The sequence below is a fragment of the Idiotropiscis lumnitzeri genome, chromosome 8 (assembly GCF_059441095.1).
Source record: "Idiotropiscis lumnitzeri isolate Australia: NSW breed Sydney's pygmy pipehorse chromosome 8, RoL_Ilum_1.0, whole genome shotgun sequence".
Lineage (NCBI taxonomy): Eukaryota > Metazoa > Chordata > Actinopteri > Syngnathiformes > Syngnathidae > Idiotropiscis > Idiotropiscis lumnitzeri.
Window position 1 is genome coordinate 6,492,616 of NC_142398.1, and position 18,897 is coordinate 6,511,512.

Genomic DNA, 18,897 nt, shown 5'->3' on the forward strand with positions numbered 1-18,897 from the left:
TTGCCCACACATCAAGTGGGAAATTAGACAAACGGGTAATTCTCGAGTGTGTTGCATATTCCCCAAAATATTTGCATGCCAAATCTTTGGGTAAATTGTTACACAACAGTTGTAGTCACCATCCCGGAGAAGAGAAGTTTTAATTTTTTTTTTTTTTTAAAGTACCTCTTTTACGAGCTCCTGTTCATGTCAAACTTTTGCAAGACTGTCTATATGCAATTGATTATATTGCATGAAGACACAGATGCAGAACAGTGTATTCATTCGGCCATAAAAAAGAGTAGTTGATCAGGAAACTAAAAGAATTATGATCAGAATTATTTTGGATTCGTTGGGTCTCTATGAAATTAAATTAATTAGTGAATCATTACCTGACTATTTCCCAAAACGTGTCAACATCCGAATTGATTTGAAACTTTTCACGTTCGGTTGCAACAGTGGTGTTAGTTTACTTAATTCCACCCCCATGACAAGTTTCTACTCCCATGACTTGGAAACTAGGCTGGGCTTTGAACGTACCGCTTTCAAGAGATTGACAAGCAATGCCAAAAGTTTTAGCCAAGCAGCAATGTTGCACAAACATGATGAGTGGCAAACATTTGAATATTATCTGAATTTGTCATCATTGGGGGGGGGGCAGGGGATGTTGTCCACTGCATGCGCCCCATTAATGAAGAAGTTACACCTCCATGAGTATAAATACAATCCATACTTTATAGTGTTATTTCATGTGCTCATTTATTTTCTTCATACCGCCTGCAATTAGTAGCCACTCACCTCATTCAAATGCCCTAACTCGAGCCACGTTTGCAACTAAAGCCTCATTCTGTATTGGCCCATGAGGCAAGTGAGTGTTTGAGCAGTGGCTCATTTGCATGAGAAAGGACTGCCCCCTCAAAACATGTTAAAAAAAAAAGCCTGCAAAGCATGCTGTAATTCCTTATCCATTTGACAAATTTGGGTCACACACGTTATTTAAAGTGTGCAAATAATTCACAATATGTCTCCTTCAACACATAAAGCCATGTTGTATTGGGGTTGCTTATTAAGTTTTGGATGGAGTAAACAAAGCTTCTGAGGAAGATAAAGATAAAGATAAGGATGGCCTTTATTAGTCCCACAATGGGGAAATTTGCAGTGTTACAGCAGCAAAGATATCGGTCACACAGAGAGGGCGGCGTGATGTAGCCGTTAATGTATAACATTAGCAGCAAACATTCAGAAAAAGCAAACCTATGCCAATATAAACGTACAGTATAGACGTATATACACATATCCCCATGTGTTTATGTGTTTTAATTTGTGCTCTAATTACCTGCTAATTCATTTGACGGCATATGGAAAGCGCACTGTTACAGCTCCAGCTGTTGTGAAATGCGCTATATAAAGAAAATTGTATTGTATATACACACTTTCATCTCTCAACATATATGAGTGTAAGGAAACACTCCTAATGTCTGTCCATAGTGGAGAGGGAAGTCTGAAAATGGTACAAATGAGAAATATATAAAAATGCTGCTATGATAAAAAATACGCAATGATAAAAATACTGCAATGGTAAACAAAAAACAGCATTAGCCTACAGATGATACATATTGAGTTGAGTTGTGCACTTATGGCAGTAAGAGAGAGGAATGTGTGAGGTCAAAGCCATTACTCAGGCATGAGGTGAGCTTTTAAATGCGTTCAAGGGCATCCTGATAAGCATCTCCTATTTTCTACGACTTTCAATGTGGAAAACATGCTATTTGTTCAAATACGTTTTGTGGACGAAAACCTAAGAAACTGAAAAGTTTTTTATTATTAGTCCTTCCCTCTTAAAAAACAAACAAACAGAAAATTCTGCAACATACAACGTTGAACAACAACATCACTAACATGATGATGTCATACCACTGTAAGCTCATTTGGTTATCAAGCATTTGCGCATTTACTAGACAACAATCTAATAAAAAGGTCTTAGCAGCGTCTTTGCTGAAAGTGTCTTTTGAATCATGTCTACCGGCACATATCAGGGTTTAGAACCACACTTATATAATATTTATTGTGTTATGTGGTCGCGAAGCAGCCAAAAGTTCATCTCAAAAATTGCCTCAGGACGCGTCAAAAGTGCATGTTTTCCGTCCCTGCTTCGGTCGCCTGACCGTGGTCGGGGGATGCAGGGGAGGGCGGAAACCTTTTTTTTCCCTTTTTTTTTTTGTGGGGTCTGTATTGTTTCGGGGGCCAACAATTTTCAATTTTTCTGAAAAAAAAAAAGCCAGAGGGTCGAGGCCGGAAGGCTACTCAGATTGTGGCCGGAGGATGGGGGACTGACCGGCAAAAAGGGTCGTGCCCAGCTATGCCCGTAATGGATACCAAGAAAACCAAGTGCAGTGCAAAAAGGCATTTGTTGCCTTGGCCTGAGCACAAAATCAGCAAATGGGTCTGATTTTTAGTAAATTATAGAGGATATGTTAATGAAATAAATCACCAAATAAGCAATTTTTTCCAATGCTACACTGCAAATGTGCGGGTTCACTGTATGTCATTCGTTGCAACTACAATATTGCCCATTTCAAAAATGTTTCTTTGGTCACCATAAACATAATGCACAAGAAAACACTTTTTGCTTGTATTTGCCTCGGCATCATCAGCAAACAGTATACCAGGAAAAGAGGCAGTATTGCTTCTGGATCATAAAAAAAAAATCTTAAAACCAAGCACAGTTCCATCTATAAAGTAATTACAGTTAATAGAATTAGAATTAGAATTAGAAATCCCTTTATTGTCATTGTACTCAAGAGTGCAACGAGATTAGAGAGCTCCCCTCTCCAGTGCAATACAACAATAATACAGACAAATATATAAATTAGATAAATAAGAGAGTGCAATGGAAAATAATACTGTCTCCAACCATTGTTACACCATGAAGTAATTTCACGTTTGCCCTCTTTTTTTTTTTTTTTTTTTACAGAATTGAGTATCCATATAATGAGGCATATTAATAAAAACAATACGCACACCCACTCACCTTAATGCAGGCTGACTTGGAGCCTTCGTTTTGTTTTGCTGATTATCATGGCCTGCCAGATGGAAGATTATTCACCTGTCATGACATGGAATTTATGTTGAAGTGTGTATTTATTTTGAATACTTACTCTTAATGTACAACTCGACTCACTTCTCGCCTTTTGGGGTTAAGTGTTCATTTCCAGAAAGCTGTGCGGCTACTTTCACCTCAATTGACTCACTTGTAGTTTATTTAGCTTGTTGTTATTAGCTTATAATTAGTGTCACAGTCGGATAGGAATCGAAACAAATATGTGTGTTTTTTTTAGAACGTGACTCTTTGATTGACTAAATATATTACATGTTTTAAAATTTTAATTAAATAAATAACCACATACATAACATTTACTTCTATCGTATCGTTTGATTTTTTTCACTTGTTGGCAGCGTGAAAGTAGTTCCGTGACATGCGCAGGGTGGAGTGATATCACACTGTTTGAAGAAACGCTTGAGTGTAGTGCGCGGCGGAGGCGGCAAACGAGTGAAAGTGGTGAGGACGAGGGCGGCAAGAGCAAGCGAGAGAGAGATAGAAAGAAAGAGAGAGAGAGAAAGAGAGAGAGAGAGAGAGAGAGAGACCGAGAGCGAGAGAGAGAGAGAGAGAGAGAGAGCGCGAGACCGCTCGGAGGAGCCACCAGATGGATGATCGGCGAGCTTGTGGGAGCTCCACGTACCACCATGCCGATATTTGGACTACATAAAGTACTCAGCAAACCCCCCAAGATTCGGGATTAATCTTTATTTATTTGGGGGGGCGAAAAAAAAGGTACGTGGCGTGTTTTGTCCTCAAGTAGTCCGGTTCCGTGTGTTATTGCACGGAATAAAGTGGGGAAAAGTTGCGCGTTAGTTCGCCTTTTATGGTTTCGCGAACGAAATCACGTCGCTGTTGAGTTGAGACTAAGCTTCAAGTAAAAGTCAGTTTATTCATTTTAATATTGGGAGTGGGATTTTGGCGTTCGTTGTTTGAATAAAAGCTCGATTTTCCATACGTTTGGAACAAATTCCTCGCTGGGCTTGTTGCATGAGGTTGATGTTTCGAGTTGGGGGATGGGAATTCAAACTATTTTTCTTCAAGCGCTTCACTTTAGGCACCAACTCAAAGCGCATTATTTGAAACGGAGAACGTTTATCTGTGCGGTTCATGTCCTTTCGCACAATCCGTATTATCCATTGTTTAAACTCAGATATTTGAAGTTGGTCTTTTTTTCTCATAGCCTCTCACAATGGACGCCCACAAGCGGCAGATGGTTCTTTTGTACCTGCAGGCTATGTGGTTTCAAATTTAAGGTGAACACTGATTACCCTCACGACAAAGCAAGATACACTAGTAAATAATAGTGTACGGATTTCAAGATATCTTATTTCCCCTGTAATGGTAATTGCTGCTGGCATTTTATGAGCCGGGGAACTACTTTTATGACTGCACAGGGACTGGGACATAAGAGAATTTCTTTATCATCAGAGCATAATTGATGGAGAGGAATAAGTCTGCGAAATGGAATACATTTGCATAATGGCATGTGTACGCAACGGTGGTTTATGGGCAATTTGTGGCGCGCGCACATTAATAGAGTGGATGCATAAAAGAGTCACTAGACTAGACTGTTCCCACACACACGGAAAACGTATGTGATGTGGTAGCTTATCACAGCACATGTCACACCGTTTATGAAGTGGACATTGCTGAGGAAATGGCATGTTCACACGGCATTTGGAAGTAGAGGCAAAACGCTGTCAACATTTCATTATTTTGGATAGTATTGTAGCGTTCTTGCTCAAATGCGTGAACATAAAGCGGTGGGACAAGTTTTTTTGCATGCAAAAACTAGAGAAAAAAAACAGATCCCCGTGCACTATTTACACATTTAGAAATGGGAAAAGGCAGCATCCAAATTTAATGTTTTCATTGTCTTGCATACATGAAAATAATTATTTTCCTGCCCCGTTTAGTTTGTGTTTGTGTGGAAAAAAAATCGAAGTATTAGTATTATTATAGATATGAGTTGCAATGAAATGAGTCATGGCATCTTTGTTTTCACAAAATTATGTACCTTCAAATTTTACGCCTAATTATCTGGCCCAGGTTTGGTTTTACCCTTCAGCCAATACGGTGTGTGTGTGTGCGCGCGTTTGCGTGTGCGCGGGCGTGTACGTACGTGTGTGTGTGTGTGTGTGTGTGTGTGTGTGTGGTGGGTTTATGTGTGTGTATATATATATATATATATATATATATATATATATATATATATATACATATATATATATATATATATATATATATATATATATATTTATGTTCAATCCCAGCTCCGGCCATCCTGTGTGGAGTTTGCATGTTCTCCCCGTGCCTGCGTGGGTTTCCTCCGGGTACTCCGGTTTCCTCCCACATTCCAAAAACATGCATGGCACACTACCAAGCACAAATGTTCCAATTTATTGTGAAATGATAATATCTCGATTTACTCGCAAATTTACGGACTCAGTGTTGAGTTGAACACAAACGTATTATCCCGTTGAGTGAATTTTCACAGGTGTATACACAGGTTACTGGACCTTCTCCTTTGTAATGGGGGGGCATTTAATTGTTCTACCTGTGAAATTTGATAGTTTCCCACGGCACTGCACAGGTTGGGAATCACTGGACTTGGATTTCTGCTTAGGGCTTTTTGAGTGAATTCCCAGGTTGGAGTTCTTTAATGTCTGAGTCCGAAAATGGCTGTTTCGAACCAAAATGACCGACTTTTTGATTTGTTTTCAATTGTGTGTCAATGGGTGTAACTGGTGCCTTTTTTCTACTTTCAAGGGAGCGCTAGTTGGTGAATTGAGAGAGTATTGTTATAAATATTTATCGGAAATATGACTTTTCTACTTTGTTACTGTAAGTCGGTGACAATCCACCTTCCTACAAATTTGTGTTACGTTGCCACAGTAAGTCATAAACTCAGGACAAACAAAAACACAGCAAAGTGTTCATTTATTACATTGCTATTCCATTTAGCAACATGAATTTTCTACTAAATCATTTTGTTGTCATAAAGAAGTACCGTACCCCAGAGCTGTGTAATTAATCGAGATTATGATTATTACGCTCAACGATTGGCATAATCGGAAAAATACGATCATGATATACGGTATTATTATATATATAAAACACTGTTAAAATAGTACTCATTTTACAATGTCTAATACTATAGTTAGTATATTTGAGTTCAAAATTTGAGCGCTCTATTGAAATTGTTTATGTTCCAACAGTTCTATGACAATTTAGAAGTTTAAGTAAGTAAATTCCAATGCACTGTTTATTTATACAAGGATACCACAGTCGAATTTATACCGTTACACCTTTTTTTACTTTAAAATAACTAGTTTCCTAAACAATCCAATCTGAAAGGAACTTAATTATATTATATTATAATTATATTGTTTCAAAGAATTTAATTTGTCTTAATATTGTTGACATAAAAAAAAAAGTTTTGTTCCCCCAAAAAATATTAGTTTGAATAATCATGATTTAAATTCTTACTATAATGATCTTGATTAATATTTTTTTCTAAATCGAGCAGCCCTACCGTACCGTGTCAGACGTGCAAATGCAGGTTATGTTCCCATTCCCCTAAATAGTTACTAAAAGTGGTCATAGATGGAGGTCCAACTGTATCTGCGAACACTTTCATTCCAAATAGGAGTCGTTGTAAAATTCTGAAAATCTCCCAAATTGGAAACTTTCTGTGGGAATTAAAGGGATTAAAATTACTCGGGGCGGCACGGTGGTCGACTGGTTAGCACGATGGCCTCACAGTGAGAGACAGCATCGGTCGTGGGTTCAATCCCAACTCCGGCCTTACTGTGTGGAGTTTGCATGTTCTCCCCGTGCCTGCGTGGGTTTCCTCCGGGTACTCCGGTTTCCTCCCACATTCCAAAAACATGCATGGCAGGTTGCTTGGACACTCTAAATTGCGTATGAGTGGGAGTGTGGATGGTTGTTCGTCTATGTGTGCCCTGTGATTGGCTGGCAACCAATTCAGGTTGTCTCTCGCCTACTGCCCGAAGATAGCTGGGATAGGCTCCAGCGCCCCCTGTGACCCCTAGTGAGGAGAAGCGGTATAGATAATGCATGGATGGATGGATGGAATGTTACTCGGGAATAAACCATGAATTTACAAACTTGAAGGTTGGCTCTTAATGGGGAATTAAGCCAGGGAAAATATATTTTAGCACGATTCTGACTATAACATATCATATCTTGACTTATAAGGGCTCCATCTTATGAGCCCCCCCAAAAAAGCCCAAATTATTTCAAAACTGTTGGAAAAGAATTATAATTTAACAGACTATAAGATGAGAAACCTTGGATTTCCCTGGAGTGAAGAAGATTGGGTCTTATTTTGCGACTGCAAATTATGACATTACACACGATCACCAACTTTGCACAAAACGCAACATATCTGCCACTATAATCCAGCCAATCGGATCTGTGTAAAGTCTGCTATGACAAAACCAAATGTTTGTATAAATACTTGAATCTGGATGTTCCTGTGTGTGCAGGTGGTACGGCTGCGGCAACAGTGAAAAAGGTACGATGACGGGGCGGTGGACATTTCTGCTGGCCTCGCTGCTCTTGCAGCTAGTCTGGACAGTGGGGGCCGCCTCCCTGCACTTCACGCAGCCCGTTTACAACGCCACAATCTACGAGAACTCTGCCGCCAAGACCTACCTCGAGAGCCACATCAAGATGGGGATCTACGTCACCGACCCTGCCTGGGAGATACGCTACAAAATCATCTCCGGGGACAACGAGAACTTATTCAAAGCCGAGGACTACCTGTTGGGAGATTTTAGCTTTTTGCGCATCAGAACCAAAGGGGGTAGCACAGCCATTCTCAACCGGGAGGTTCGAGACCACTACGTGCTGACTGTGAAAGCATCAGAGAGGGGTACCAACATGGAGTGCCGCACACAGGTCACAGTGCAGGTGCTGGACACCAATGATTTGCGGCCCCTCTTCTCGCCTACGTCTTACAGCATCTCACTTCCAGAAAACACAGCCATACGCAGCAGCGTGGCCAAGGTGACAGCGACGGACGCCGACATCGGTACGAATGGGGAGTATTATTACAGTTTCCGCGAGTGGACGGACATGTTCGCCGTGCACCCTACCAGTGGCGTTGTGACCCTAACTGGCCGGTTGGACTACTCTGAGACCAAGCTTTATGAGTTAGAGATCCTGGCGGTGGACCGTGGCATGAAGCTTTACGGAAGTAGCGGTTTCAGCAGCACGGCCAAGCTGACGGTGCGGGTGGAGCAGGCCAATGAAAACGCACCAGTAGTCACCGCTGTCACCCTGGCGCCCGCTGACACCTACCCCGACCCCACCTACGCCATTGTGATGGTAGACGACAGCGACCAGGGACCCAACGGGGAGATCGCATCACTTAGTATTGTCGCTGGTGATCCACTCCAGCAATTCAGGGCTGTGAGAACCAGCCCAGGAAGCAAGGAGTATAAAATAAAAGCGGTAAAGGACGTGGACTGGGAGAGCCAGCCTTTTGGATACAATCTCACTTTGCAAGCAAAGGACAAGGGTAGCCCACCTCAGTTCTCATCTGCTAAATTAGTGCATGTCACTTCTCCTCAGTTCAAAACCGGACCCCCTGTCTTTGAAAAGGCGGTTTACAGAGTCAACCTGAGTGAATTTGCCCCCCTTCACACGCCTGTTGCAATGGTGACTGCTCTCCCAAATCACCCACAGCTGAAATATGCTTTTAGCCGCAAATCAGACCGATTCATCATCAACGCCGACACCGGCTTAATCAGCACAGCAGCGCCAATCAGTGCCAACGAGGCTGTCCGCTTCGAACTGGGTGTGACGGCCAGTGGTGGGAAAGCGGCATCAAAAGTCATCGTGGACATAATTGACGTGAATAACAATGCGCCTGAGTTTCAGCAGACATCGTACAGGGCCAGCGTTGATGAAAACGCACCTGTCGGGACCAGTGTGGTGACGGTGAAGGCTGTCGACCTGGACCAAGGCGAGAATGGCTATGTGACGTACAGCATCACCAATATCAACCCCCAGCCGTTTGTCATTGACTATTTCTCAGGCATCATCAGCACCTCGGAGCTGCTAGATTACGAGCTCATGCCCCGGATTTACAGTCTTAAAGTCAGAGCCTCAGACTGGGGATCGCCCTTTCGGAGGGAGATGGAAGCAGTCGTCACTGTGACTTTGAATAACCTCAATGACAATAAGCCGCTGTTTGAAAATGTGGACTGTGACGTCACTGTGCCCAGAGACCACGGCGTGGGTGAGCAGATAACCACTGTGTCAGCCATAGATGCTGATGAGCTACAGCTTGTGCGCTACTACATCAAAGCCGGGGACGACCTGGATCTGTTTGAGCTGAACTCAAACTCTGGCGTGCTCTCCCTCAGGAACACGCTGAGTGAGGGCGCGGCTGCAAAAACCGCCTTTCACAGTTTGCGGATCGTAGCGAGCGATGGTGAACGCGAGACACAACCCATGTACATGAATGTAACGGTCATAACTGCTCGTATGCCCGTGCAGGTGAAGTGCGTCGAAACCGGCGTGGCGACCATGCTGGCTGAGAAGTTGCTCCAGGGCAGCAAGGTCCACACGCAGGCTGAGCCCGACGACCACTTCATGGACATTCACTCCATCAACCGGTACGCGCCGCGCTTTGCCGAGTCCTTCCCCAGCTCAGTGGAAGTCAGGGAGGACCTCCCCGTCGGCGGACGCATCGCTCATTTAGGTGCCACCGACGCGGACAGTGGCTTTAATGGGAAGCTTGTTTACGTCATCTCGGGAGGTGACACAGAGAGTCACTTCTTAGTTGAAATGGAGACGGGCTGGCTTTTGGTTTATTCTCCTCTTGACAGGGAAACAAAAGACCATTACACGCTCAATGTCACGGTCTTTGACCTCGGCATTCCGCAGAAGTCCTCCTCGCGCCTGCTTGATGTCAAGATCTTGGACGCTAACGACAATATCCCACAATTTTTGCAGGAATCCTACTCGGTTGAAATAAGTGAGAGTACGCCGGTGGGCACAGAAATTATCCAGGTGGACTCAACGGATAAGGATCAAGGCGAGAACGGTGTGGTGAGATACACGATTTTGGGCGGCATGGATCACTTTGCTATCAATGCAGAGTCCGGGGTGGTGACAGTCACCAAGCCGCTGGATCGCGAGCTGCATCCGGTTTACGACTTGAAGATTGCAGCCCGTGACCTGGCAGAGAACGAGCCCCAGCTCCTGTCCACCGTGCCGCTTAAGATCACTCTGGAGGATGTCAACGACAACCCGCCTAAATTTGTCCCCCCAAATTACCGCGTTAAGGTGAGGGAAGACCTCCCTGTCGGCACGGTAGTCATGTGGCTGGAGGCCCACGACCCCGATGTCGGGCCCTCAAGTCAGATCCGGTACAGCCTGATGGACAATGGGGATGGAAACTTTGAAGTGGACAAACTGAGTGGGGCAGTGCGGATTGTGCAAAATTTGGACTATGAGACCAAGCAGGTGTACAACCTGACGGCAAAGGCCAAGGACAAAGGCAAGCCCATCTCGTTGTCGTCCACTTGCTTTGTGGAGGTGGACGTGGTGGACGTGAACGAAAACCTCTACCGGCCTTTGTTCCGTTCCTTTGTGGAGAAGGGATTTATCAAGGAGGATGCTGTTATTGGAACTTCGGTAATGACGGTCACAGCCGAGGACGAGGACAAAGGACGAGACGGAGAGATCCGATACTCCATCCGGGACGGTTCTGGCCTGGGGATATTCTCCATTGATGAGGAAACTGGTAAGTCATTTTGCTCGCATCTGCTTGGAATGATTCGTGTGGAACAATGAGGTGAAGGGAGTATTCCTGCTTCTGGTCTCTTTTTTTCTTTCTTTCTTTTTCTGTTTTTTTAAGCATTGGGGGCAGGGAGAGCAGCTGCTTGCCAGACCTGAGCGGACATTCTTAGCAGTCGCCGTGGAAGAACCGAGTTTTTCCCTGGCTAGACCTCTTTTCTTTCTTTCTTTGCTGTCTCCTTTGCTAATCTTTTAGCTGATTTAAAATATTCTTCAGTGGGATTGTTTCGTTGTGGCTCTGCTCCCCAATAATCGTTTTAACATCTGAGTTTAATCAGCTAAAAAATAAGCAGTCTGAAATTCCAGGAGTTCCTACAGCACCCACGCCTTCCCCCAGCCTCACAACCACCTTATGTGGTTGTTTTGGAACTTGCTTGTTACCTCCTTGAAGCCACTTCCTGTGTGGGAAGACCAGATTTCTTCCAGTACTATGCAAAAGTATAAGACCACCACTACCTTTTTTTTATTTTTTATGATCATTGGAATGTAGAGCACATAGCAGGATAAAGTAAGACATTCAAAATTGAGTGTAGTGGGGGGATGCGTGGGTCAAGGAAAAAAAGCCATAGGTGTTCATAAATTTGGTGAGGGTCTGGATGAAGACACACACACCGTGCAAAGATTTTTAGACCAGCAGCTTTTATTATCTTAGGAATGGACAGCTATTTTTAGATGGATCAGGATGGACAAAACTGACAGGTATGGAAAAAGCGGCATTTATACATTGAGTCAAGAACAAAAACTTTTAGACCACTCAAGGCTAACTTTTTTTTTTTTTGTAAACACTAAATACGAGTGATACATATTGCAAGATCTTGTAAGAAAAAGCAAAACTAATTGTAGTGAGTGATGTATTAGCCACAGAAAATTCATCCAGGGGCAATCATATTGGACAGTTTCTGGTTTGATATACTGTACATGAATGCAGTAATGTGTAAAGAGTCTTGGACCACCCATTGGTTTTTATGATCTTTGGTGAGGAGTGGGACTGATAGCAGGATGATGTAAGGCATTCATTCCTGATTGTACAAGTGTGGTGGGCCAAGAAAAAAATCCCTTGAGGCCTCATCCTTTTGGTGAGGGTCTGTATAGAGACACGTTTACAGTACTCCCTAAAGTGTCAGACCACCACCCTTTTGTGTTATTTGGTAAAAAGTTGAAAAGTTACAAATATAAGACAGAAAATGATTGTATAGGGGTTGTGCGTGGGCCAAGGAAAATCCTTAATCTTATAAAGATATATGTGTTCCATTAGTGCCCCAAAAGTGTTAAACTACCTCTGGCGTTGTTTATGACCTCTGCATACGTAAACATTAAAACAGATAGAAGGATCATATAGGGCTGGGCAAAATAGCTGAAAACTATATCGCGATGCAAGTATGTCATATCGGTTGATATCGATATATATCGAATTATTATTTTATTTTATTTTTTTTACTACTGAAAATAAAACAGGGAAAAGGATTGAATTCAGATTTGTTTTATTTTAAAATGTAACATTTAACCTTCAAAATGAACTAGAAAAAAAAGTCAAACGCACGCCAGCCTCCCTTGTGATGCGTGTCCGGGGAGGGTGCTTGTTAGCGGATTAACTGCTACGTACGCCGGCCTCGCTTCTCCGGAGCTCTTGTGTGATGGAGCTACGGGCCGTTCCCTCAAGTCGGCTGATAAGTCGACCTTTTACCACTCGTTTTGTTTTGTTTGTTTGTTTGTTTTAAGTCACGCTAGCTCAGCGGCGCATGCATAAGTCTCAAATTGTATTTCCTAAATGGGAGGGAGTTTGTGACGAGTTGGGCCATGATAGGTTGAATCTGCTGCGTTATTTTATTTTATTTTTTTTGGATGGATAATTTATCCATGCCATTTTCTATTGATATTAATCACCCAACTATCACGATACGTATTAAATTATTGTCACAGCCCTAGGATCATATCGGATGCACTGTTTTTTTTTTTTACTTTATCATTTCCATTGAATGGTGAGGGGAAACACCTGAAGAGCGAAGCCTTTTGTGAGGGTCTGGATTACGGCACCGAAACATATGTTCACTGAGTTCCGACGGCATCATCAGAAATGCACAGACAAATGCGGATAATTTAAGTGTAGCCCAAGACTACAACTATACAATTGTCTTCTGATTATTCTGCATTTGTTTCCATATGGATTTACAATAGGATCCACGTGTGATTTTTTTTTTCCCACAGGCCATTTCCTTTGGGAAATGTTGGCTCTCAGGTGGGTATATTTAGCATTTTAGGACAGCGGGGGAGCCCGTGGAGGGTTGTTGCGCATGTCAGCTGTGGTGTGTTCACCCCCACCCACGGTCAGAATGCAGTATAATGTTGTTTTACAAGCGAGCAGATAACTGGAATGCTTACGGCTCTATTGGCTACTTCCGCTTTCATGCAACAGTTGTGTTCCGCTGTTTTGACTGCAAAATTGATGTCTGGCGTGACATTATTTGCAGCTGTTTGATTGGTAATCCCAGATCCATCAAGCCTGGTTTGATCTCCTGTCTTAGACCCAGCTGCTTATAATAAGTGATTATCAGAGGTATATTGATTGGACTATCCCTGAGGGTTGAGCTGCAGTGTCGTTGATTATATTCAAGATCAGCAGGCGACTGAATGTGGCCGTGATTGTAGTGTCTCCTCGAGGTTCGCCTAAATGAAAGGTGTGGTTTGTTTGGCGAGCAAAAAGCATACCAAAGAAAGTGGTGCACTGAGCTCTGCTATATACAGAGCCGCAGCTGCATCTTGTGGCTGGAATGTTTTTAAAATTGTTCAAAATTAGAAAACCGACACAAAAAAACATGAACAAGTGGAAAAATCCCAGGGGCCACACACCTTCTGTTTGACTGAAAGAGTAAATGTGAAGTCTGGTTGCTGTTTGATTTGGCAGGTTGCAGTTATCTTCATTTCACACTGTTTAACGACCTCACGGTAAATCATTGTTCATCAGAAACAATACTCTTCATTTATGAACTAAAGAGGTTTTTTCGGCAAAGCAGTCTGGTTGCTTCATGTATGTACTGTGGATGTTGGGTGGAGACATCCGTTTTCCACCAGTCAACCTTCAAATATGATGACTTGATGGTTGGTGTGAAAAGGGAACGGCTAAAATGAGTGGGTCTAGTCCTGCTTTACTGTGTGAAGACTACTAATATGAAATGACGGGGTTACGGGAGTTAAATTTACTGCTTGGGGACTGTGAAGTGAAACAGTGGATAACCAGAAAAGGGGTGCGCAGTTCTGCTTTTTTTATCCAGATTTGCTGTTCTGAATGAGCAAAATAGTCATGGAATGTGGTGTTAACCTCAACCTGCACATTCCCCGGCTTTGGGAGAGGTTGCAGAGGCAAACTGGGGACTATCTGAAAGAGAATAGTGAAGGAGTGAAGACACCTGCAAAATAATAAAATCTATGTGGTGATCCACAAATTGTATAAATTCATAGTAGGGTACGTGACGTTTAAGACTTGTCTCATTGGCGTGAATAGCACTGACACGGAATGGGGGGGGAGTCACAAAGAACAGAATTAGAATTTTCGGATTCAAGTCAGGCCAGCTCCTAAATTCATGTCCCGTGTATTGCGCAGAGGCATTTTTGAATGTCACTCACATGTGTGAAAGCACACAACATTCCCCCATATATGCATGTGCATGGGAATATTCGGCTGTCTATTGAGTGCTAAATTGGGAAGCAGTCAGTCGTGAAGCCCATCATCAGTGCGTCAACGCCTGTGTCTTTATTACTTCACTGCTGGCCTTTCACGTCGTTACAGCAACATCCGAAGCGTTTGGCCACTTTTCTGACCGTAGACGACCGGTTCGCTTTGTTCTGGCTAGCCGGTACAAGACAATTCACAATAGCCATGACGAGGGATCCTGGAAATTGATGCAAACTATTTTGAACACTCTTGAGTATACATATTGTAGATACAAATTCAAATAATTGAGGCTATTTAAAGCGTTTCGGACAATGTATATTTTAAGTAAGGTGGTACGTAAGTGCACTTTATTTGCAATTTTGATCAAATTGGATTTTTCATTTGTTGCACTAAAAGGCGTTTCACGCCTGCTTCAAAAAATTACAATCAGTAACCCATTCCAGTTCATTGAGTACTTGCTCGTTAACGCAAATACGAACTGCGAACGCAGATTTTTGTATGAGTCCAAGCTCTAATTATAACCAGTTAAAAGCTTATAATGCTTGGATATTCTTGCGACGGAAGATGTGAATTTTTAATATTTTCTTGGGTAAAAAAGGTGTAAACTGTTAATTTCTGCATAAAACTAGATGTCTGATTGTATAATGTATGCATTGCCCTTTCTTCCCGTGATAATATATGCATTGCCCTTTCGTTTGGCACACTGTGAAGGCATTCCTTTGCGAGACTGTTATTGTATTTTCCATTTCAGTTAAAGAAAAAAAAAAAAGGCTGTGCTCGTTTTTTTCCCCCCGTCTTCTAGCTGCAAACGTCAAACTTATGTGTCTGGGGCTGTATTGGATAGATGTAGTATTAACCACCCTTCCTCTCTAGTTAGCGTTCAGATAAAATCCCCAGAGACTGCAAAGTGCCACCTGAATCCAATCCAAACAGTTCTCCCGCTTGAGTGCCGTCGCTGTGGAGACGGCGGCAGGAATGCACGCGACGGGATAGAGTTGATTGCCGGCCGCTAAACGAAAAGCACACTTTGGTCGTCAAAAGGATGCAGCGGCCATTCTCAGCCAACCCTATTAAAGCTTCTTAAAAAATTCTTTCTGCACAGGAAAAAGGCTTTGTTCATTTACCGATTACTCTAAGTCACGCTAGACTCATAAGAACTTCAATTCAGTGTCAATTAGAGTCGGAATGATGACAACTATTCAACTGAAAGTACAAAGCACCATTTTCATGGAATTCGTGATCGCCTTCATTAGAGTATTTTTTTTTAGTAGCTTTTACAAGATAAACCGGAGTAGTAGTATGTTCACATTCGATAAACAACACTGTAAAATAATTTTATGACAAAAACATAATAATAATATTGCAAGTGTATAAAAGCAGAAAATCGGGATCAAATACTGCAATATAGTTAAAAACATGTGAAAGTAAATTCATGACCATTAAGCCAGACTACTACCAGAAAAAGTAATTCTACGAGATTTAATTTGTAATATATGTAGTAGTAATTTTGCAAAAAAAATAAAAAATTGTGGTTTTATTAAAAAACAATTTAAAAACGTTTCAGCAAGCAATGTTCAGAGACAGGGGCGGCACGGTGGCCCGACTGGTTAGCACGATGGCCTCACAATGCTGTGGTTGTGGGTTTGATTCCGGCTCCAGCCTTCCTGTGTGGAGTTTGCATGTTCTCCCCGTGCCTGTGTGGCTTTCCTGTGGGTGCTCTGGTTTCCTCCCACATTCCAAAAACATGCATGGCAGGTTGATTGGACACTCTAAATTGCCCCTCGGTATGAGTGTGAGCGCGAATGGTTGTTGGTATATGAGTGCTCTGCGATTGGCAGGCAACCAGTTCAGGGTGTACCGACTGCCCGAAGGTGGCTGGAATAGGCTCAAGCACCCCCTGCTACCCTCGTGAGGAGAAGTGGTACAGATAATGGATGGATGGATGTTCAGAGACTGCACTCTGGTTTACACATTATACATTTACAAAAAAAAAAATGTAATATAATGGCTATAACTTCACGATTATCCTGAGGTAAAGTGAATTTAAGCTGTATATTGTTATAACTGCTACTCTACACATAATTTTCCCATTTTCTTCTTGTCAATGTTGACGTCATATTTTTGTGTACTTTTAGTTTTGTGTACATGCCATTTTTGCAAAAATTGGTCCATGGTTGCACTAAAAAAACAGTTTTAGGAAGTAATCTGAAATCCCCGTTCACATGGTGTGTTATGGCATGTCATTTATGGCTTATTAAAACTTTATATTCCTTTACTTAGGAATTGTTTACCTCAGCACTAACAGATATACAGGTGGTATCGAGCTCATCTCCTGACGTACTAAAGAACACTATGCAGTGTTATTGCCTTCAAGGCCTCCGACAAGGCCTTTTAAACTAATAACAATGGACACTCTGTACAGCGGGTCTTAGTCTCACAGCCCATCTCAAGTGGAATTAACGCGGCATTTTATAAATTAGAGGAGAGACAAACTTGTTCAACCGACTATCACAGAGCCGGTACGCAACTGTGTTAAATAAGACAATTTGTTTTTTTTCCCACCCGGCCAGTTCACTAGCGGTCAAAGCATAGGCAAACAATTGTTTGTTGTATTATTAATGCTGTTGTTTATTGTAGTTGCAAAATGAAATTTAGTATTGACTTTCATTTTGGGGCTATGAAACTTTTTCCTTGAAGGAAAACAATGAATACAGAAACGTAGCGGGACTAAAATCAATCAAGAAGCGCATGCAGAGCAACCGACTGTGCATAAACAAATGGACTTTCTTTCAAAGCTGACTGCTAATATGCATTGTGGAATCAAAATTTTAATACTAGAAAAATCTAGTGCCCTTATGGACTGGTGCTACCGGGACGAAGACTTCCACAATGTTGATAGCTGGAATGCTTATATGAAGGACAAAGACGGCAGCTTGAGTATGCGAATAGATTGAAAATAATTTGCCATGACGGAGTTGGGTACTCTTTTAAGTGAGAACTGATGAAATGTTATTGTGCTAACAGCTATCCTAACATGTTGCAAAAATAATAACCAGAGTCCAAAAGGTGCCAAGACCGATTCTATAGGATTTCATATTGTCGGGGGCTTTTTCAAAATTCTAACATGCTAGCAGTTGTTATCCTGACACGAGCTTGTGGAAGCAAACTGGTCAAGCAGAATGATAAAGACTTTACACCTCGACCTCTGGTCTAGTACTATTTTAAAAGCAAACTGATAAAATGCTAACTTTCTAGCAGTTGCTATTGTAACATACATCTTGATAAAGTCCAGAATAGGGCTGACCGATTTTAGGGAAATGTTGTGTTGTGATTTTTCTATCAGATATTGCGATTTTGATTTAATTTGCAATTTTCTTCACAACATACATTGACATTTACAAACATAAAATAAAATGCCTTTATATCATTAAAAATGATCAAATATATTACTGTAATAATGTAAAGACACTAAAGAGGCTTTGTGAGGGCAGCAGTTCTTTCTCAAGTTTTAAAAATTGCTTGCCGTCAAGTATAATTTTGTGTTATTGTGTATATGAAAAAGCTTTTCTTGAACTATAGAGCGCTCCTACCGGTGAAGGAAAAATCCACAGAAAAGCCACACCCCTGTATTAGCCGCATGGGCCAAATTCTAGGGAATATGGTAGCGGCTTATAGTCTGGAAAATACGGTACCGCATTAAAGGGCGCAGTCTCAGTTGCGGGTGCTATGTTTGTATTTAACACATACATGGGGTGCACCGTATTATTGGGCGCAGGCATGTCAAAACATACCTTTGCTTAGGATGTATGCACGCTAAAATATATGCTAGCATGTAGGTTAGCATATTCTTTTTAAAAAGGCAGCGAAAGCAAAATTGAGTTCGGTTGTACTTAACAATTAGTATTTAACATTTAAAGTAAAACGTATTTTCATCAAAGTCCTCATCTTCTGTATTGGAAATGAACAGCTGGGCAAGTTCTCCATCAAACACGGCAGGTTCCCTCTCGTCATTGTCAGCCAGTCTCGCTGCAGCTCGGCCAATCAGATATGGCGCCGTTTTTTGTGAAAACTCGAACAGCAGTGCAAGCAGACACAATAGCTTCTCAGTCGCTTGATCACACAATGCCGATGGTTGATTTGGGGAACTCGGTCTGCACATAAGGCGCTCAGCATTATAAGGCGCCCCGTCCATTTTGGAGAAAATTTGGGACTTTTACGTGCGCCCTCTGATGAAAATCCGGTAATTTTGAGGCCTATTTTAACGTTGAGCTCAAAAATATATAATTTGGAGATCTATTATTGTAGAGTTTTG

At 42.0% G+C, this 18,897-nt stretch overlaps 1 protein-coding gene across 9 annotated transcripts in view; it reads left to right on the forward strand.

Moving 5' to 3' along the window:
* The first annotated feature begins 3,677 nt into the window (after positions 1–3,677).
* fat1a (FAT atypical cadherin 1a) overlaps positions 3,678–18,897 on the forward strand; it is an 81,882-nt gene continuing 66,662 nt past the window's right edge. For all 9 annotated transcript variants that reach the window (XR_015844603.1, XR_015844605.1, XR_015844604.1 and 6 more), the window contains exons 1-2: positions 3,678–3,811; positions 7,591–10,862. Coding sequence is in view for 5 of the 9 variants with exons in the window: in XM_088302057.1 (XP_088158183.1) it covers positions 7,625–10,862 (3,238 nt within the window). In the remaining 4 variants the exon portion in view is untranslated. The remainder of the gene's footprint in view (positions 3,812–7,590; positions 10,863–18,897) is intronic.